At 37.8% G+C, this 22,066-nt stretch overlaps 1 protein-coding gene across 4 annotated transcripts in view; it reads left to right on the top strand.

The window, feature by feature from the left end:
* The window catches only part of LOC137278472 (semaphorin-1A-like), a 42,796-nt gene that overhangs the window by 14,866 nt on the left and 5,864 nt on the right, over nt 1-22,066 (top strand). For 2 of the 4 annotated variants that reach the window (XM_067810816.1, XM_067810817.1), the window contains exons 3-17: nt 12,051-12,150; nt 12,557-12,602; nt 12,809-12,871; nt 15,454-15,564; nt 15,764-15,851; nt 17,712-17,822; nt 18,105-18,193; nt 18,421-18,562; nt 18,677-18,770; nt 19,146-19,293; nt 19,528-19,649; nt 20,269-20,348; nt 20,494-20,779; nt 21,323-21,378; nt 21,598-21,711. In XM_067810816.1, coding sequence (XP_067666917.1) covers nt 12,051-12,150; nt 12,557-12,602; nt 12,809-12,871; nt 15,454-15,564; nt 15,764-15,851; nt 17,712-17,822; nt 18,105-18,193; nt 18,421-18,562; nt 18,677-18,770; nt 19,146-19,293; nt 19,528-19,649; nt 20,269-20,348; nt 20,494-20,779; nt 21,323-21,378; nt 21,598-21,711 — 1,650 coding nt within the window. The remainder of the gene's footprint in view (nt 1-12,050; nt 12,151-12,556; nt 12,603-12,808; nt 12,872-15,453; nt 15,565-15,763; nt 15,852-17,711; nt 17,823-18,104; nt 18,194-18,420; nt 18,563-18,676; nt 18,771-19,145; nt 19,294-19,527; nt 19,650-20,268; nt 20,349-20,493; nt 20,780-21,322; nt 21,379-21,597; nt 21,712-22,066) is intronic. The other 2 variants (XM_067810819.1, XM_067810818.1) reach the window with 1 other exon arrangement.

Raw genomic sequence — 22,066 nt, forward strand, 5'->3', positions numbered from 1 at the left:
AAATCACAACATTCACAGGTCAATATTTATATAATCAGAACACTTATTCATCTCCATGCTGCATTTCTTTGAGAAGACTGAGTGTGATATGGCCTTTCCTATTTAAACTCACTCATATGTTAAAGTCATAAATCAATTCTATCACACCTAGCTATGTCGTCAGTTATGCATGAAAGACAGATCAGTCTCTGATCACAAGCAGAAAAATCCATTTAGTCTCTGAAGACCTGGCAGTATTAAAAATAGATACCACTAGAATAGAGAAGGTTAGTTCGTGGACATTAGTTCTAAACACAGACAAGGGACAAGACCAGAATATGCTTTCCTGGGATGGACTGACAATACATTCAGATCAAGTCTAATTGGGATAAATATGCCTGGAGTGTTTGACTTTGATATTCAAAAATGATGCACCCACATTGTAATATGGTCATCAGTATGCATGGTTAGGGTTGTAATCAGATTATTTCCTGCCCTGATCATGGATTTTCCTAGTCTCATGGTTTGAGCAGAAGTGAGATGCTAGTATCAGTGCATCCCATAGTGTGACTTTCACCATCATACAGAGGGTATGTCTTCTTGTTTCGCGTGTGAGATTGTCTTGTGTATGGGTCTGGATGAAAATTGACGGAAGATGTGCAGACAGCTGGGGTCGCAAATACTGGCTGGAATCTATTTCTGCTTGGAACATCTGCAGACTCTACATGATGCATCAGTGTTTGTGGCGGGTGTTGAGCAACTCAGCTGTGCTGAGATAATTAGTCCCAGTATCAATATCCCCAAGACCCACTTACACAATAATTGTCCTCTGATTGAGGGGAATCAGGCTCGCATCCATGTGAACTTCAGCAAAACCTCATTAGCGCGAAGATCTTGGGACCATAAAAAATATATCATTCTCCATAGTCCAAGGCAAGCAAAAGCACTAGAAATCTACAACTGCCATTGTCTTGTTTTGCTGATGAAGTGTATTTTGTATCACTGTCTATAGAGAGTTTGTGTGAATAAGTTTGGTCACATAGTTCTACCATGTCTACTTAAAAGACATATGCTACTTTCAAGAATAGCATGGTCATTAACTATGTAAGTGTGAAAGAATGAAGTCATTTTCAGCTCCTTTTGAGTAGTATATTTATTTCTTCATTAACACAGTGAATAATTGGGATATCCATACTTAGCATCATTTCTTCACAAGTGTTGACTATTGATCAGCATGAATTTCTATAGGCATTTGGTGGAAGATTGGTTGAAGGCATTCATGATCAAGAACATTTCAAGATGGCATTTGAAAGGATGTGTTGATAACCTGAAGCCCCATTTACATCATTATGAGGAGACAATTGTAACATGAACCCCTTTTCCTGTCACAATTACACCTCAAACTGTGGACATTTGGATGCATGCAGGGAGATCAATGGTCAGGAAAATAGCTGGAGGATATATTGACCATTTACTGACCAGAGACAATCTGATTGTCTAATTGATCTGCCAGAGGCCATGGGTCAGAAATGGCTATCTGAAATCACGATACGTCTACCAAGTGGTATTGACTGTGGACTTGTGAATGTAGAGACCTGGATGGGTGGACTGAAAGATGGATGAACACGATGAGATGGCCCAGATATTGTAGTAAATCAAAACTGGAGTGAGAGAGATGGATAGATAGAAAAACGGCTGAACACAAGACACTGAGACCTGTCCCAGACCAAGCCCAGATATTGTAGTAAATCATAACTGGAGTGGCAAAAGTCTGAGATGAAGGTTTGCCTTGTTGTATATTACTCTTGAAATGATGAATATTTAAGATAGTTTTGCATATCTGTCAGTGGATTGTTTGAAAAACCTTCATGTAACACCAGTTATGGACAAGTTGTTCTAACTATTTGGTTGCGTTCACATTTAGCTTGATAATGATGTAAGAATATATATCAAACCGTTGTTCAACGTAAACAAGAAGTTGTATCAAACCGTTGTTCACCGTAAACAAGAAGTTGTATCAAACTGTTGTTCACCATAAACAAGAAGTTGTATCAAACCGTTGTTCAACGTAAACAAGAAGTTGTATCAAACCGTTGTTCAACGTAAACAAGAAGTTGTATCAAACCGTTGTTCACCGTAAACAAGAAGTTGTATCAAACCGTTGTTCACCGTAAACAAGAAGTTGTATCAAACCGTTGTTCACCGTAAACAAGAAGTTGTATCAAACTGTTGTTCACCATAAACAAGAAGTTGTATCAAACCGTTGTTCAACGTAAACAAGAAGTTGTATCAAACCGTTGTTCAACGTAAACAAGAAGTTGTATTCCATGAAGCTGTATGTTTCACTTCTGAAGCTGGGTATGTTGAACATCAATGGGTAAAGAATGTATTGCTTGAAACATACATTAAATGCTGAGGTTATTTTTTTTTTCACAGTTGCCATGTGTAAAATTATAAATTGTACAAATAGGGAAAAGTAACTTTGAAAAAAAAAATTGTTGAGTGGGAATCATGTGCAGTCTTCTGTTCAATCTTATTTCCTGAATCGAGGAATGATGGGGGTTTGAGTACCCAAGGCTTAGCACACTGAGGTATTAATTAAATCCACTGTTAAAGCTGACTACTTCCTGTGGTGATGGGTAGGGGATGTGGTAATTTGCCGAGCCCGTCTGAGACTGATGAAGCTTGTTATGTGTGGGATGTAGTCACATGGATGTCTGCCAAAGGGTTAGGCTTTCAGCAAAATAAATCCTGGTGTGACTTGCTACACATTCATACCAAATACTGGTCATTTTATGACTCAAAATACTTATGTGTTGATGCGTGTTAATGTGTCATGATAGAGGTGTATCAGCATTTGTTAGTAAAGACTCAGAAGATGCAGACAGTAGTTTTGGATGCTGGCCAGTAACCTATAGCAATTCAACAAGTTTGGTGGCAGGGGAATCCTGACATGTGCAGGCTAGTGAAATAATATGGAATAAAACATGGCCCTACAACTATATTTTTACATGAACAATGAAATTGTATTTTTCATATTTAATCAAAGTCTGATGTTAGTATTCATGATTGTGGGACAACTTTTAACGAGATAAAGACACGTATGACAATCAAAAGCATATATGACGATCAGCACAAGAGGCAATTAATGGTGTGAGGTTCTCGAAGAGCATGGGAAAAACTAGCAATCTGCCATGTGTTGAAACAGCCGAGTATCAATTGCTCTTGTTAAATAATTATATTTGAAAATAGTGACGATGAGAGTTGATCCAGACCGTTGATTTTCATTCATCTCATGCTCTGCGTGACACCTATTTCCCAGCTGTTGATGATGATGTCATTGTTCTGTACTGTCAAGAACTACCACTGCTAAATAGTGGGATCCTGTGGCTCAGTACGCGTTGAAAATTTAGGAACAGTGGTACCATCGGCATGGACAGCTGATGGTCATTAAGTACAAATTACTTGAAACATTAGGTATGTAATCATGTCAGATAGTGCATTGGTCACAGTTGAAAATTACATACAATTTTGACACTTGTTGTGAAAGACACACCATTCTTGACTGACAGATATGAAAAGCTTCCTGCTGTAATTGATAGTCACACAGTACTTCTAAAGATCAAAGGTTACCATTGTCATAAATTTGTAATGAATTGCGATTTCATTTGATTCTAATTAATTGATACATTGGGTTACCCTTGCAATAAGGTCTTCACTTTGGAAGCCTTCTTTGTGTTACTCTGAGCGTGAGAGTGCATTAAACCTTATACAATCAACTCACCACGACAACCACTTTTTATGACTCCAAAACAAAAGCGTTATACTGTGGTAGACACACTAGTCTTTTGATGTTGGCGATAGGGCCCCTTGGGGTAGTTTTTGCAGGTCCCAAATGAGCACTAGAATAGATGAGAATGGAAGGTGTATTCTTGCATTACACTTTAGGAACAGAAAGCTGGGAGTGACAACGTGAAAACTACATCCAATATAAACTTGCTGGTAGACAAAGATTTGATGCCTGAAATTGAAAAGAAAGGACCAATTAGGGTAACCATTGTCGATGTGGAGCATTGTAGATCAATGTTACCATTGATCATGTTAAGAATTGCTCATTAGTGGAAAGTTACAAAAATGAAACTGAACATTAATCAGTAACAGTTACTCTGATCTTCAGTTCTCCCAACTCTCTGTTCTGTAATTCTAGTGAAAAAAGACAGTGAAAACATTCTTCCCAGTGTATGTGTCCATGTTTTTTCCTCAGACTTTGAATTAATTTTTGGCCCAATGGAGTTGCCCAGTGTCACATATTCATGACATTTAGGACAAAGGTCAAAGAAAGGTCAGTCTTCAAAATAAATACTTAAGTGAAATAAAATCAGTCATTGTGTTAATTGATGGATTGTGTAGCTGTCAGCTTTGTCACCAAATCTGGATCATTATTTAGGCGATTATTGTACTGGTTCTTCATTCTAGTGTCAAACCCAGAGAATTACAAGAGCTATTGGCCAGTCTTTTCCTAGATGTTAGAGTAAACATCAGTGTTTACTATATAGGTATGTGTTGCGAAAGGTAAAGAAATCCTGTCCCAATACCAAGTCGTGCTTACAAATGATCATGTTTATTTTCCAAGGGGTTTTCTACCTATAAGATGATCCTGCTTGAAATAGGGTTGGGCCGAAACTCGATCTAGCTTTTGTATGGAGAGGTGGGTTTTATGTATGGCTATTCAAGATGGAGTCCCACTCTCTTGAAAGTCCCAGCGCAGTATCTGAATTGCCGAAATGGGTCAGTGGTATTGAAGAGCCTTTGTTGTAAGGCATCCCCCATGCACCTGAAGGATGAAACTGCTGATTCACAATTTACAAAGCCGCAACCTACGCCATAGCCTCAGGCCTTGGGATGCAATTAGTCTGATTTCGGAGAAAACATGTCCACAGGCCAACAGCATGAGAACAGCAGCTACCTGTAGATTAGGATGCAGCTTGAGCTGATGCTCCATGCTTCATGGATCCTTTCTTCAAAACAGGCCAGCAGATGTGGGATTACAGCCATAGCAAACTGCTTAGGAGTTGCAAGGATACATGTTATAGGGTCTTTATAGGTTGAATGTAGTCTCTCACAGACCTTGAAAGAAACATATCTGAAACTTACTCTCTATTTTTGTCTAAATTTCTTCCTTTGGAAAAGATTTTAAGGCTCCTTTCTGTAGATTTAAAACATGAAACAAATAATTATTTGTATTTCATTGGCTCAGTGTCCAAATATTTTAGCATTCATTTGAAAATTTTCAAAAGAAATTCACAAACCCATGCTTACAGTATAATCTGAATCATGCCAAAATCAGATTTTTACAGTGATTTATTATGGAAATGGTTCAACTGATTTTCTTTTAACAGCTTCTGTAAAAGCATTGTCACAGAATGGCAGTTGTATAACAGAATTAGATCACATCCTGTTGGGCCCAGTACTGTTGCTGTGTGTTCTTAACCTTGAGGGTTCTAGGTAACAAAGCAGACAGCAAAGTCTATCCTTGTAGTGCTTATGTCCCTGTGTCCAACTACCCTGTTGAGCACAGCTGGAGCGGAACAGGACCCACTTGGTGGAGGCCTCTATGGGCTGTTGAGGGGCTATAGTATTCTGTGTTATTGGCAACCTAATAGGACTTGTCAGCTTGAATATATGGCGCTGTCCATGTCTCTGGCGGCTTGCTGCATGCTGTTTCAGCGAATGAGATCCCAAGACCCTGTAAGTCGTCAACACAAACTCAATACAATGTTCCTACGCTTGAAGGAACACTGTAAGAAACTGCCGATTCATCCACCCAAGAATTCAGAATATCATTTCGAGGTTGAAAGGTTAACAAAGGTGATTTCTGAACTCATGAAAACACCTTTGTATATGCTGAATAGTTTCTTCTAGGAAAGTGAGGTGTTGAGACAGGGGATGAATTTGTCAATTCACTGAAATCCCCCTGGCATGGCTTCTTGAGACTTATGTTGTCACGGTTGTCCAGAATGGTCAGTCACTATATATGAAGAAATGAATAATCTCTTTCACCAATTCATTTAGAAGATTAAATAATTTTTCTGGCTACAGATCTAGATCCCGAAATACCATTCCCTGATTTATCATACCCTTTACATATCGGTTTTTAGGAATGGAAAAAAAAATGGGGAGATCACAGGTAAAAAAAATGGGGATAACAGGATTCATTGGCATGTTAATATGCCCGCGGTGAGGTTGATCAATTTTTGAGCTGGTTCTTCCTGTTCCCGGCAATCAAGTGTAGTGGTTGTTCCGTCCCTCACTTCCCGCCACCAACTCTCCTACCACCTTTACTTCCCTTCACATGCACACTGTGGGTTTCGGCACCTAGACGACTCCACAGCCGTAGGACGTGATACGAGACGTTTAAACATGACGTGCACAAATTAAACATGGATCTCCCGGAGCTGTTGGTTTTTCTTGGTGTCACAGGGGCCATCTTTGCTTCTAAAGTCAAGATGGCTGACTGTGAACACTGAAAAGGTTTTTGACTTTCAATACTCTAAACATTGAACAAACCAGATGATCCAAAAGTATAATTTGTGAAATAAAACATGTGCTGGAAACACATTACAAGGAGTACAGAACTGTTCAGAAAATCCATTTTCTGTTGTTTATATGTTCATCTTTTGCAATGATAAAAATAATCAGTGTAATTAGTTGTGCATGTCACATGTAAGTAGCATTTAACTCTGTCACTAGTGTCAGCGTGCAATCTGTAAATAGCCACAGATTAATGCAGTAGCTTTGAAATCTATACATAGATTTTCCTTTTTAAGGAACAAAAGTAGTTAATATTTACTCAGGTTTAGACTTTCGAGACATTTACATCTGATATTAAGAGAGACTTTACTATCAACCTTAATGTGTATTCCTCTGTAATGCTTTGTACAACATATATTTGCATATATATAAATCACATTACACCGGGAATCTTTACCTAATATCATATTTTGGATATGAATCTATGTATAGCCATAGAAAATAACAGAGTCAACAAGACAGAAGGAGTTGAACATTAATGACAACAAATCAGGCATGTGTTTTGCTAGTTGTTCTACTTGAGGCAAGTTTGATAAACTGAGTGATTGTTAGTGGCATGAGTCATGCAGGTGAGTCACTTGCTACCCGGATCACCCGAGGCAATGATTATGACAAATTGTCAATTTCACGTCACATCTCGTTCTCCATGATATCTGTAGCAACAGTGTTACTACTGGGATACTGGTATTTCAAATCAGAGAATTGTTTTGAATTTGATAGAGAGATAGATATATCAAAGTCTATACCATTCCATGCAGAAACAGTGACAATATTCCCTAAACTAATTATATGTTACTATAATTAATGTCACTGTTATTATAACAATAATGTTAAAATTGGATTATGAATTCACATCTGATGATTGTACTCTTGTCTTCCAAACTTCAGCAAAAGATGTGAATTTGTGGTCACATTAATGCTTGCATCCAAAATCATAACAATATTAAGATGTAGTTTACAGTGAAGGCAGAAAACTAACACAACTTATAAGATATGTATGTTTATCGTTTTGTTGTCATTGCTTGGATAGACAAGCTACAGTAATCTGTAAAGAACTATTGCCATCAATTATATTCATGAACATGTTGACAGATAAACAAATTTCAAAAGGAACTAAGTGCTTATTATGTAGTGAGCTGAAGTTGGAGGTTTTCCTATGAGAGGATGCCACGGAGGAGATAGTTGACATGTGTGACACTACTGTATTTGCTCATCAAGTGTGGACGAAGATGGTCCTGCTTCACAGAATCCACCAACTCCTAGATAATTTCCAGAAAACATAGGCCAGATACTTGATAGCGCGCAATATTAACAAATGCAGTCATGGGAGTCTCAAGATGGACCATCAAGTAGACACAGGAACTGGTATTCATGAGCTTGTTGAGAATTTAATGACAATGGATATTAGTCCAGCAATTGTCTGGTATCATGTGAGTCGGGATAATGTTGCACAAGATTGTTAGAAACTTAATAAGCAGCCAAATTGATATATAATAGATCTTGCAAGCACTTGCTGGGAAAAAATTACTATTGGGTATATTTGATCCAAAGACAATAAAGATTTGTAGGCCATAGGGTATGGTGAGCACGTGTTAGCATTTGGAGTCATTCTGGCAGAGTCTCAAGTGCTACGAGTTGTACTCATGATTCTCCTCCGTAATATAAACACAGTAATTCAGTAAGTGTAACATTTAACATGAGCTGGTCAGGGCCAGCTGAAGTGGAGCCTATAGTGTAATTCTTATCTCCGTCACTATATGAAGCCTCCCAAGGGTACCAAAATCTGGCACACGTGCAGTCGTGTGCTTCAGCTTACGCACATTTTCCTGAGAGGTTATCAGTTAGGAAACTTGCCTATTGCTTTAATGGCTTCCAAACCCACTTACAGTTTTATCTTTTAGGCATTTTAACATTTTACAGAGTGAGAGACAGTGTTACATTGTTAAACGTGCAACAGCACTAATCTTGCCTTCCCAGGTCGGGTATCATATTCTTGGTAGGAATGGGATCTTGAAGACCATGTGGTGTGTGATGTTGAGAGTATGCTGTCAGTTAGTTCAGTGTGTTAGAGCCATGGAGGTGGAGCTTGTTTATAAACTGCGTGTTGCCATGTATCTCATCCATGCACGTGCTGGACAGCATGGATAGATAAGCGGGTATGGGATGGGGGGGGAAGTGGGAAAGAAGATGGTGCCCAATGAAGCAAAAATATTCACAGTCAAGCAAAAAATAGCTACATATCTAACAATGATGTAACTAATTAATATATTCATATTTATTTAAATAGGTCTTCATTTTATTGTATATAAGATCAATATCTGTAACTTTACTGTCTTTGTATTAAGAGATGAGTGGTAATTTATTATTTACAGCATTGTTCATTCCACATCATATGATCCTGAATCTTAATAAACAAAAGTAGCTCAATATTATTGAGGGAGACTTTCAACATTGATTATACTATAAAGATCCTCAAAACAGGTCTGGTGTTTGCTCCACTCACTAGATACTCGCACCCTAACAAAGAAGAGTCATCACAACAGCTGGCTTCCCTTCTAAGAAAATGCTGCTATTTTCAGCTATACTATTGTCCAAGCTGTTGTCTCTGTTACACAATGATGAAACATGAACAGATAGGTAGGGTACGCCTCGGCCTTGGAAAGCCTGGAACAGGCAGATGTCAGCCCTGGGCGTAGTGGAGACAGATTCACTTGATGCTGCTCCACAAACATGCAACATGCAGATAGAGCTATCTTAAATAGGTCTACCAGAAGTCAGCCATTTTAGTAGGTTGCATTTGAAATCTTTGAAATGGGTTCTGTGATACGTTTAAAGAAGGCTTATCATTGATGTTATCAGAAAGAGAATTTTTTATTATCATATTGTATATCATACATCAATTGGTTATTGCATATGAACTCACGTGTTTTAAGTGATGGATGAAAAAAACATTAAAGACAAAAACCTTTGAAGATATGATGTGTTTGGCTAAAGATTTGTTTTGCCAGCACTTAAAGCCATATTGTGTTCTTACTTGCCAGCTAATGAAGCGAGGTTTGTTTGCACTATGTGCATATCAATATTGGTGAAGTTGAAAGCAATGTATTCAGGGGCTCAAGTGTTTCTGAGACATATTTGTGGAGTGTGCCATCTCCGCCACTTCCTGCCAGGTGGTGTAAACCTCAGTAGATGGCGCTGTGGTTTTAACATGGTATAACACTATGACACGCCATCAGTATCACGTGTTCAGAGACGTTTGGGTAGCATGACCAACATACATTAGCGTGTCTGAGTATTTATAGGCGCTCATTAGACCAATCAGGCAGCACAGAATCTTTTGTTGTGGTAGTTGCAATGCTTAAATAATGTCAAATAAACGAGACAATATTCTCGCGTTAGTGCATCATGGCATTTAAGGCTTGTACCTGCTCACATGTTTTCCTCAGATTATGCAGTTTGAAATGGTAGTCAGAATTCAGTTGCCATCAGGTAATTCAGCAATGAACCTTCAGCATGCTCAAACTAAACCAGAGGCAGCAAAACAACAGATTTATCTTCCTTAAAGCAGAACGATTGGGGATTAGGTAAAAACATGGAACAAGGAGAAAATGAGATTAAATGAGGTACACTTTCACTTGAAAGTGACATTTGAGAAGTCTGAAATTGAGACTAACCAGCGCAGACTATAGTGTGGCTAATAAAGGAATAAATCAAAGTATTGGCGCTGATCCATTTTGAAAGAACAGGCTAATTTTGTTTCTAAGCTGTAAGTCTCAAAAGTCCAACCCCGAGTAAGAAGTGGTCAGATTTGATTTGATGTTGATCCTTTGCCTATCTGAAGCAATATCCAGACTTGACTTGAGCAATGACTGGATTACATGGATGACAACTAACAAGGACAGGTTGTCAAGGGATACCAGGGGACGAAGATCAAGGAGGCTGTGATAGCCCCACTCCCTTGCCTGGTCTCCTGTCTGCCCCACCAGCAGGGCAGTCACGTCCTCCATGGTCCTTCATTGGCTGGAGGGTCACTCTAGGTGATCAGGTCCCCCATTGTCCCTGTCAACACAAAGATAAGCCGGCCATGGTCATTGATTTCTGATCCCATGATCTCAAGCCAGCAGCTCCCCATGAACCATTTTTCTCTGATCAGTTGATAAAATTTTGACAATATGAATTTATCTTTGTTAACCTTATTATATGGACAAACTGAAAATGACTTCATACTCTGCTCTTAATTAGACATCTGCATGTTGAAACTTCCTGAACATTTAGTGTGCAGTATCTTGATCATGGTTCACTGTTATGCTTCAGATGACGTATAAACACAACTATCATTAACTAAACTTCAAGTGCATAAACTTGCGGTGGGCTAGCAAGGAACTTGTTTTGACAATAGCCATCTCTGTCTGCCATGAGGACCATCTTCAGGCATTGTCGCGTCTGCTTGCCCAACAATGGTCTATTCTTCAGCCCAGATTGCTATCTTTATTTCTGTAATTACACATCTAAGAAGTGTCCCGGTCTTAACCTGCACACTGATAATGCCGAAAATGTGTATTGAGACATATGTTTGTGTTCCACGGTGCTTTGTGTTGTAGTCGGGTACATTTATTCATAATGTATAAAATCATGTTTAGTTTTTATCAGAAGAACAGTTGAGGAATGTTTAACTGTGGGTTGATGTCCTGTACAAAAGCTCAGTCATGTGAGAGAGTGATGTTCCGATGGAAGCAGTGAACAGACAACACTGGTCTCTGATATACTGTTCTCTGCCCAGGGGGTCTACCATTAACCTTTAGGCTGATAATTCACACATATCTCTGTCTCACAACTAAATTTTGTAAATTTCACTCGTTATATGGTAATTTAAATTCATCACGACTGTTTGTTCTTTTAAACAAATACCCACATGTGATTAACTAGAATGTATTATTTTTTATTTTAAAAAAGTATGTCAGAGTTAAGACATTATCTTTTGCACCGTACTGGGTTTATGTTTCAAAGGTTATAAAACTATGCTTATCATGAATATTCAGTCTTTAAATGTGTGATGTTTTTCCCAAAGGTTGTGCCCTACTTTGATCATGTTACATCAACAAGGACATCTTGCAAACAAACAAAACCAAACCAGTTTCAAATCAGCTTCTGAGAGAGACACAAATTTCCCTTTTATCTTTATATCAGGATAAAAAAACACTTAAAAAAACCCACTTCATCTATGTAGAGAATGTATGCAGAGATTCACATAGTAACATCTAACTAGTCTTATGACATGTAGTACACAATGGGGAAAATATGGTACGAGATGAAAACATAACTTATGTTTACTTTCAATTACATGCTAGTGAATGTATTAGCAAAACACTTAGATGTCTAGTTGTCTGGACAGGCTTTGAAACCTATGTAAAGATGAATTGATGGTTTTGTTTTATATTTAAGGACTCATTTGTTTACATTATTTTTTTTATTATTTGTAGAAAATGATGCAAGCCTGGAGAAATTTGCTGGACGAGTTGATGAAATTGACCACTTTAGGCTCCTAATGGCCGATGCTTCTTCAATGTTGTTAGGAGCAAAGTAAGTATATGTGTGAAATATTGGAGTATGTAACACAAGTGATTTGAAATTAATTTTAACATCAGTTGTTAGTTTTACTTTCTTCATGATGATAAGATGAGGTACAAAAGTAAGGAATGTGTTTCAGATTTTATTAAGAGGTATTTGTAAGTTTATCAGCTCATCTATTAAATAATTTTAAAATTTAATTAACTTTACTCTCATCATGTTCATAAGATGAGGTGCAGAAATAACTTACTTCTGAATATTGTCACATGATATTGTAAGATCTCTGAGATTTGGTGTTTTGCACTGTGACATATAATTGAATGCTGCATCGCAGATACAGTAAAGTGTTTTCACGTCTCTGTATTTGTTTTGCAAGATCAGGCTGACCCAGCGTAAATGATGACCTTTTGTGTTTCAGAAACGCCATACATAATGTCAGTCTAGCTGACCTAAAGGAATTCTCGGTAAGGTTTTTGTGCATATTTCTCTACGCCCTAAGTGATGTAAATATTTCTTCTTGAAACCTTTTTTTAATTATAACCATGAGCAAACAGCATGATGATGAGTCTTCTTATGTAATTATATTTCTACACTCATGATGCTGTACGTGTTTTTCCACACTTGAAAGACATGTATCTCTGTTCTTAAATATTTGTTTCATTGACTTCAGAGAATAGATTGGGAACCTCAGGCATCGGACATTGAATTATGTTCCAAGAAACACAAGACTCCAGTAAGTACCATCAATACTGTTTTTGAGACATTGTAACAGAAGACCTTAACTGCCCTCTTTGATAGATCCATTATGTAGGAAAAGAAAATGCACTCGATCACCGACATGGCTGGCATTTAGAGAAAGTACAGTGAAGATTCATCGTTTATTTCAATCATTTAGTTTCCTTGGTTCATAGGTACTAAGATTGGGTGGGTGAGCCTTGTGTTTGGCCCAGTAGTTAATAAGTTTGTTTTGGTCTTGGTTTAAACCTTGTTCTCACTCACTCATTCTTTCACTCAACTACAGTTGGCAGAGTAACACATGCAACGCAACTCAAGTCAGTCAGGATGTTGATTAGCCTGGTTTTCTAACGAAAGGACTATGGAAAATATAAAAAAGTAATCCTCGGTTCTGTATTTGGCCAAGTCATCAAGATACCTGACGATGAAACAGACCTAACCTGACTGGGTGGTAAATCAATTTCCAAACCCTTCACACTCTCGATGAAGACTCACAAATGATGCAGTCTGAATTAGCTGGAAGCTAGATCTGTTTCAAGTTGAACCAGTGTTTGACTTGTTCCCGCTCCATGATACAAAATTCTGATCAGCAAGGAAATCTATGTGACACTGGCCTTGTGTATGGGATCGATGTATGGGATGTCTCTGAATACAGAAGCTGACAAAACTAAATTTGCTTCAGTTGTCTCCAATTGGTGATAATAAAGACAGTTGGTTAGACAGGAAGACTTGGGGAACTGCAATTGATAAAGTAAACAATTCAATTAGATATACGGAAATGAGACTGAGCTGTGCATGCTTTTATGAGTGGATGCGATCTTTATGAGCAAATACTTATTATTGTGCATTAAGAATTATTAGCCACACAGTACTGGGGTCAAGGTCACAGGTCGAAGGTAAATGATTGCCTCCATGGGTCGTGGTGTCTTCTGTGTTGCACACTAAAGCACATATCCCACAGAAACTCACTGTGGGTTATAATGTTCCATGAATGAGATAAGCAAAAGTATTTTCACAATATTTTAGATGCTTGTTTATTACTTTTAAATTCTAACAAGGACTATGAATTTTGATGTAGAAAAGCTTGATGAAATTTCTCTTGAAAGCAAGGATAGTTGAATTTTGATGTAGAAAAGCTTGATGAAATTTCTCTTGAAAGCAAGGATAGTGAAAGGAGTACAGTATTCTTTAGGGTTGTTGATGTGTAGAGTAATTTAGGTCACAATGAAAAGATTGCTAAAGCTCTATGTGTTACTCATAAACTAGTTGTCAAACAGACAGTATCTAAGTTGGTATCCTGTGTATTGATAAACAAGCAACTCAGGCAGAAGAAACTCTATTATCCCTGTTGTTGCAGGGAAAAGATTTGTCAATCCTTACCTTTTCTTGAATTTCATCATGCAGAATAAATAAAATGGTTTTAGAAATTATGGAACAACATCCTAGATAAGTCTAAAGATTGAAATGTGAAATCACCCCAAACTTGAGTGATGTGTTGTTTATTTGGCAATTATCAGTGGACAGTTTTGGAAATATATTATCTGGTGTTGGCAACACTTAGGCATCGCTGGCAAGAGTACATATTGTGAAAGAATTAGATGATTTCATTGGCAGTAGATTTGCCATGTTGCTTGTTGATGAGTTAAGTCACGTCAGTGTTGACACAGAAACCAGGTGAGATAACGAGGTATCTACCTGGTCGCCACACCTGTACACGGTTCTCCCTCTATCGACTGTTGACACAATCTATGCCACAATTCACAGCTACCTGTTGTGTACGTCCTCCATGTACTGGGGCCGCGTGGTTTCCAGCACGTTTTCGCCTTTGAAAATAGAGAGCGGCCCTTGTCCTTCTTAGCCCAGGACAGGCGCTGTGACCTTTCAATCTGTAACATCATTGCCTACTACAAACACATCATGCTGAAATATTAACCATGATAGAAACTTTTTACCTCTTTTCCCCATCAAAAAGATGTTTCAAGTGTTTTTATCTTGTTCAAGGTTTCTTGCCATGAAAGAGATTATACCGGTATCAAGATAAACACAGAGTTTAGTTTGATGTCATAAAATGTAATCACAGTGTAGCTGATTTGCTCGAATTAAGAATTTACTTAAAGGGAGTCTTGAGATTAAGCATAAAACTTGTCAATATGTGGGATATATGGTAGTATTAATGAGGTCACGCGATATTTACGTTGCATCAAATTAGAGTTGTGTCAAACACGTAGTGGAAAAGTTCAAATACAGGCTTGTCAATTCGCAGCTCGGTTTGTTTGTTTTTCACACATCTAGACAAAAACAAACATGGGCTGTACATAGACAAAAACACAGAGCACATGGAAGGTTCTTGTTTACTAAGTCCAGAACGAGAGGTCCATATGGAGATGGCATTGGTAGATGATTTCAGGTGGGGTGTTTCATCAGCAGCAGTGGCTTGTGTTGAACTCTCACACATTTAATTCATGTCAATTTTGATATCCTAACTCACTTAAAATACAAAATGAAGTTTTCTGATATTTGGGGGAATTTTACATGTCGAACATCGCTGAATATATTTGCAATAAAATCTTTATTTTTCAGGAACAATGTCAAAATTACATAAGAGTCATTGTGAAGAAAGATAATGACAGGTTATACACCTGTGGAACAAATGCTTTCCGTCCCAAATGTCGAACATACAAGCAGAGTGGGGTAAGTGTCTTCGTAAAGTTTTTATTTTTTTTTAACATTTTCAAGATACTCAGTTGACCTACATTATGGGTTTATAATTATCTTTTAAATGAGTACCCAGAGAAATATATTGAGATTATTCAATCATAATCACAGAATGAAAATAGTCATTTTTTTTTTTGCACCATATATCTAACATGCGCTTCTTATTGGCATACAGCTCAGTGGATATGAAAGGATTGAGGAGCGTGATGGTAAAGCACAGTGCCCGTATGATCCTGAACAAAACAGCACAGCCATTTATGCAGGCAAGTAGATTTAACATAGCATAGATTTTACATTTTACATTAGTGAAATATGTCTCTAAAACCTGAGGAATATTTATGATGCATATTTTGATTGATTATTCAATTTGTGATTATTCAGTCTTTTGACAAGTTGGTCCACGTAAATCAGTTCTCCATGACTGATGGCCATGCCTGTGGTTGATAATTTCCTGGTGTGGTCAGACCAGTTTGGCCAGGAGATTACCTTTGAGGGCAACTGACCGCTCATTAAACACAACAGGGTCAGCCTGTAGAGCGTCATTATTAATCGGACATACTTGAAGTGACCCTTATCAGTGTGAAGAAATTTTGGTCCACTAAATCACCAACATTTGGAGGTAGTTGAAATTTAATATTGAGTGTCTTTACACAATTCTAATTTAGTCCATAATTATTTCAAGAAAATCTTTGTAAGATGGAAATTCGAAAACCCTCAGCTTGAATGCTAAGATGCGATGACAGTGATAGTGATCAATTTGCCTTGCCATTGGCGACACTCAGAAATAACAAACTGCTTTCACACAAAGGCACAGCAGCAGAGTTCCAGGGATCCTGCTAATGATGTGTCAGGAATTGCATACATCTGATTCCCTCTGGTACAGTGTACGGAGATTGGAGGGAACTGCTGTGTGGATAGTTTAAATAATAGCTTCTGTCCGCACTGGCCAGGCATGTGACCTATCAGTGAGGGGCCATGGAATGGGGGAGAGCATCTTGCCCCTTCCGTACCTTTTCGTGGGGGAAGTAAGGGGAACTGGTGATTGGAGCCAGATATGAATTATGTGCCTGTCAACAGAAATCTTGATTATGTTCTGACAGGTTGCAGAAAAGTAGTTTATCTCCCCATGAAGATTACAAGTTAGATTTATCATGTACACAAGGGGTACAATTTGTGAATAGTTCAGACTGCAGAGGCCAGCTGAATATATATGTTAGTTTTATAGAGATTTGAGTGAGGATTTGAAGTCAGTCAGGAAAGGTTCTAGATGTGATTTATAACAAAGCATGGGATAACATTGCATCTATAAATGCTCAAGGATACTTTCAGTGGTGTCAAAGAGGATAAGATAAACATGGTAAAGAGATAAAACGCCAGAATAAGGGTTCAGAAACCACAGACTGCCAACACCCATGTCACTATCAACTACAGCTATCAATATTCACTACAAATAAATCATAAATCACATCTATGTTCTTCCAGACAATATTTAGAACTGACAGAAAAAAAAACATGCTTCTCAATATGGCAGCTATTAAGATGTCAGTGGTGCTGCCAAAAGGTGGCCGAGCGAGGAACTACTTTCTTGTCCCCTTGTTAAATGTATTTCTACTCTGCTTCACATTGGTGTCGAAGTGGGAGTTTATGACAATTCAGGTTTGGTGACTTCCTGAACTTAACTAGCTTGTGTCTCCCGAGACAGAGAAAATAATTAAATGCCAGTGATAAAGTCTTTGTGAGGAAGCATTTAACTCTGTCCTGTCGCTGCACTCTTTCCCAGGGGTCATACTTGGAGAAAATGGGCCAGTGCCAGTAGAGATTTGGATGTCTGCTCGCTGCTATTGCAGTTTGGGATAATTTCAAAAGAAATGCAACTTCAGCAAAAAACAATTTCAATCAATAAAGCCACCAAATATATATGTTGACAATTTGCAGCTGACAGTAACATTTCCATCTGAAACTGTTGGTCCGTAAACAGATGCTAATTATGGATAAAGCTGCTTCTTGTAATGTTTATCATGTCATTTGGCAGTTTAAAAAATATTGATGTTATCATTTTATTCATGAAAATGCAGTTGAAAGGACTATAACATGAAATAGTCAGTCTTCCATTTTTATTCCAGGTGGGAAGCTGTACTCTGCGACAGTATCAGACTTTTCATCACGTGATCCCCTGATCTTAGAGACCAACAAGATGATCCGAACAGAGCAGTATGACTCCAAGTGGCTAAATGGTAGGTTGTGGGCAGTTAACCATCACCATTATCACATCTGTACATCAGATAAAAATAAATGATTTAATTATCAAATCTATTCAGTTGATTTACTTATCATAACAGCAAAAAGGTGTTGAGAATATTCCATATCATTTTATTGCGGTTTTATCGTACAAGGAGTGAAAGTATCATATATGAATGGATAAGATAGTGTCAGTACAGGTATATTCTGGTGTGACATTGACAGTGAATGTTGTTAAAGATCAGCTAAAACATGATAAGCATAATCTCTGTTTCCAGAACCCAATTTTGTGAGTTCTTTTGAGAAACAAGACAAGATTTATTTCTTCTTCCGTGAGACGGCTGTGGAACATATCAACTGTGGCAAGGTGAGGAAAAAGGATGGAAGAAATATTGATTATTGATTTAAGATATTTAATTTAGGATCAGCAGATTAGACACAAATTCAATTGAAACAGAATATATTGATTTGAGACATAATGAGGTCTGTGTGTGAACTTATTCCTTATTACAACAGTTTTACACATAATTGATTTGTATTTAACATAATAAAGGATGTTTCAGTGTTATGACTGAGGTCTATTGTTTGCTTCAGGCTGTGTTTTCTCGAGTTGCTCGAATCTGTAAGAGTGATGAAGGAGGCCACATGTTGCTGGACAATACTTGGACATCGTTCTTCAAGGCTCGACTCAACTGTTCCATCCCAGGGGATTTTCCTTTCTATTTTGATGAAATACGTAAGTTTCTAATTAATGCTTTTGGGTCTTTTTAATGCTCAAACTGTGATTTCTTTAACATATGATACAATGTATATTTGAATAGACTGTAATGATGACTAATCCCTCTTTCAGAATCAACATCAGACTTTGGTGAGGGTAACTTTAGACCAGTGATTTCTTCAGGGAGCAGATTTGACATGGTTTATGCAGTTTTCAACACACCACAGTAAGTCCCTTATCTGGATCATCATCATCATCGTTATCATCATCATCATCATCATCATCATCGTTATCAGTTCTTTCTGATGAGATAAAGAGAACAAAAATAGTAATTCAAATGATCCATCATACATATTATCGCATTCATCAACACTATTATTTTTACCAAGATATTTTATGGTTTATTCTTTAAGTTTTTCCACACAATGTTTAGGCATCATTAGAGATCTCTTCATCAGAAAACGTGTGGAAAGACTAAAGAAGCTTAAACCATAAAATACCTTTGTCATCTACAACTTCTAAAAGCTGCTATTTTTATTATGTGTAACAATTCAAGTATTCAAGTGAGACCATACAATAATTATTCCCTTCCATCTTTCAGCAACTCTCTGCGTGGATCTGCCATCTGTGCATTTAGATACTCTGACATTGTCAAGACATTTGAAGGTCGGTTCAAAGGTCAGGAGTCTGCCTGGCACAACTGGCTGGCAGTGCCTAGAGAAAAGACGCCTGCTCCTCATCCTCAGAAGGTGAGATCCTTAGCCTTGTTATATCAACTGTCAGTCCTGAATTATTTCAAATAACTTCAGTTCAATACATTCAAATGCAGTGTTTCTTGTAACATGAAAACCTGTGAACTTACTTAGGATACTGATTTTGGGGGTAACTGGTTGTAAAGTACATCTATCTCAAACTGACACCATAATTATTTTGTCAACATATTTTTTCTTAGTAAGTGCTTTACCTCAAATCTATTTTTCCAGTGCACCAACAGTAGTCAGAGGCTTGAGGATACCACCCTTAACTTCATCAAGACCCACCCATTGATGGACAGTTCGGTTCCTGCCTTAGGTGGCGCCCCACTCTTCATACAGACAAGTTTCACGTAAGTCCCCTTTTCCACTGTTTATTTTCACCACATCCGTCTTTGAAGCAGACAAGAAAGGCATGGACACAATTCCAGTCGTTTTGTCCTGCAGTGTTAGTTGAAAATCCAGCTAGTTATCAGTGGATCATCTTTCCAACCAGTTCTTTGATACAGAGCAGTTTGTTACAGTTTGAAATCTAGCACTGTCACAACATGATCGTCCCTGCCTTTAGTAGGTTGCGGCTAAACAGCCCCTAGTTGTGTCGTCCCTGTTTGTGTCGGCCCCTCCTGCTTCAACGATTACCAATAGACCATGAGTATTTTGTTTGAAAACAATGACTGGCTGTGCATGGCGCCCAGTAGCTCCCAGTTTTCTTTACTTATCCGTGAATCTTGGGATGAATTTCAGACTGACATGTCCCTTGAGGCAGCCATCTTTGTTTATGGGATGCAACATTTTGGTGGTTTCTTGGAGATGGTGGGTTAAAGAGTGGGTGGTCGGGGGAAATAATGTGTGAATGGAGACAAAATTAGACATAACCTTTATTCTTTACGTTCATCCATATGTTTAAGATTGGTAAGAAGAAATAATCTTTTTTTGCTACGGCATGTTACTTATCTTTTTGTTTACTTTCAGATCCCGTTTCACTCAGATTGCAATTGACTGGCAAATCCGTGGAGTCGATAAATACCACGATATTATGTTTATCGGAACAGGTAAACACAACATTGGTTTCTCCTTAAAATATTCATATCAACATTTGTTTATAAGTAATTTATCACTGATGATAAACTTAATGGTTTTTACTGATTTTTTTTTTTTAAAATGGTTTTGAAAGTTTATTTGATTTTGACATTGCAGACGATGGAAGGGTCATTAAGGCTGTGAATACCCAAAAGGGTCCGAAAGACAAGATCCGTACAGTTGTTATCGAGGAGATCCAGGTCTTTAAAAAGAATGAATCGATTGTCAACCTGAAAGTATACCGCCGAGATGGTACTGAGAAGTTGGTGGTTGTCTCCAAGGAAAATGTTGTGAGCATCCCTCTCCATCGTTGTAATCACAAAAACACGTGTCATGCGTGTGTCGGCCTGCAGGACCCCTACTGTTCTTGGGTTGACGGCAGATGCTCCAACACCAATAGAGGGTGAGAAATAAACACCAGTATTTGCTCATAACAACTGTCAAGGTCTCGATGCACAAAGCGTTTATATCATTAGGTCCTATGGTCACTCTTTAGCGTATCACAGGCATACAAATGGTGTAGGACTATGAACATTTTGTGGATTGGGTCCTAGGACCCACAATCTTAAGTGGGAGGTGATTGTTGAAGTTTAAAAGTAATAGCTCGGATGTTTATTGGGCTATATGTTGTAAGAAGATATATTTAAAATTCTTGTCTTAGTATTAATTGTGAAGCCATTTCGGGTGTCCTCCTCTGTGATATTGCTGGAATATGATGGAAATAATTACTCATTCACTAATAGTAATTAAATGGAAATATTTACTTGGGGGTAATCCCCTTCAAGGTTTCATGTTACATATTTATGTGACAATCTCTCATGTTTGTGCCAGCCATGTTTTGGCCTGTCCATTTGAACCAGATTTGATGTGTTTTGGATATAATGTTTTGTTTTGCCTTCTGTTGTTTTGTATGATTGCTGTTAATGACAAAATTTGTTTCTTTCAGACTTCAGAGTGTCACAACTGGCAAGTCCTCAGGCTGTGGAGTTGAGATCCTTGATGGTAAGTTGTGTTCTCTATCGTATAGTCTGCCATATATATTGATGTGGTGTTGTAAATATTACAAAGCATTTGGTTTGATGTGAGTTATAGTTCAGTGTGATGTATTATGATTTTATTGAGTTCAGTCGGTAAGAAGTATTTATGAATATTTTTAGGTATTTCTTTACCTATGTCTTTTTCTGCTTTGCTTTACGTTTTTCATTTGTCTTATTTTATAAGAAACCACCAGCACTACGACAACACCAGCAGCGGCCACAGAGCCACAAAAGTGTATATGTCCCCAGATCACGGACCCCAATAAACATAGTGGAGAAACAGACGTCACTAATATTGGTCAGTTTATGTCCAAGGCACCAACAACATGTCTACATTTGCTTATAAACATCAAAACAAGAAATAAATATCACAAGTTGCAAAGAAATGTGGCATGAACATACAGTGTAATCAAGTGATTTGAAATTTATCCATATTATAGAACGTAAAAGCATGTGTTGAAATAGAAATTTAGAAAGCGTAATTTTAATGGAATGTAATTTAATTATCAGACTGAAGTGTGCTGCAACCTATTAACTAACACACGCATGCCTTCCCTTTAAAGTCCACCACTGTAACACTCCAGCAAAACCACTTGTGTAAGATGACAACTCTCTGTTCATGTTTGCTATTTTCATGCCTCAGTTGCTTTAAA

This window comes from Haliotis asinina, chromosome 3 (assembly GCF_037392515.1).
Source record: "Haliotis asinina isolate JCU_RB_2024 chromosome 3, JCU_Hal_asi_v2, whole genome shotgun sequence".
NCBI lineage: Eukaryota > Metazoa > Mollusca > Gastropoda > Lepetellida > Haliotidae > Haliotis > Haliotis asinina.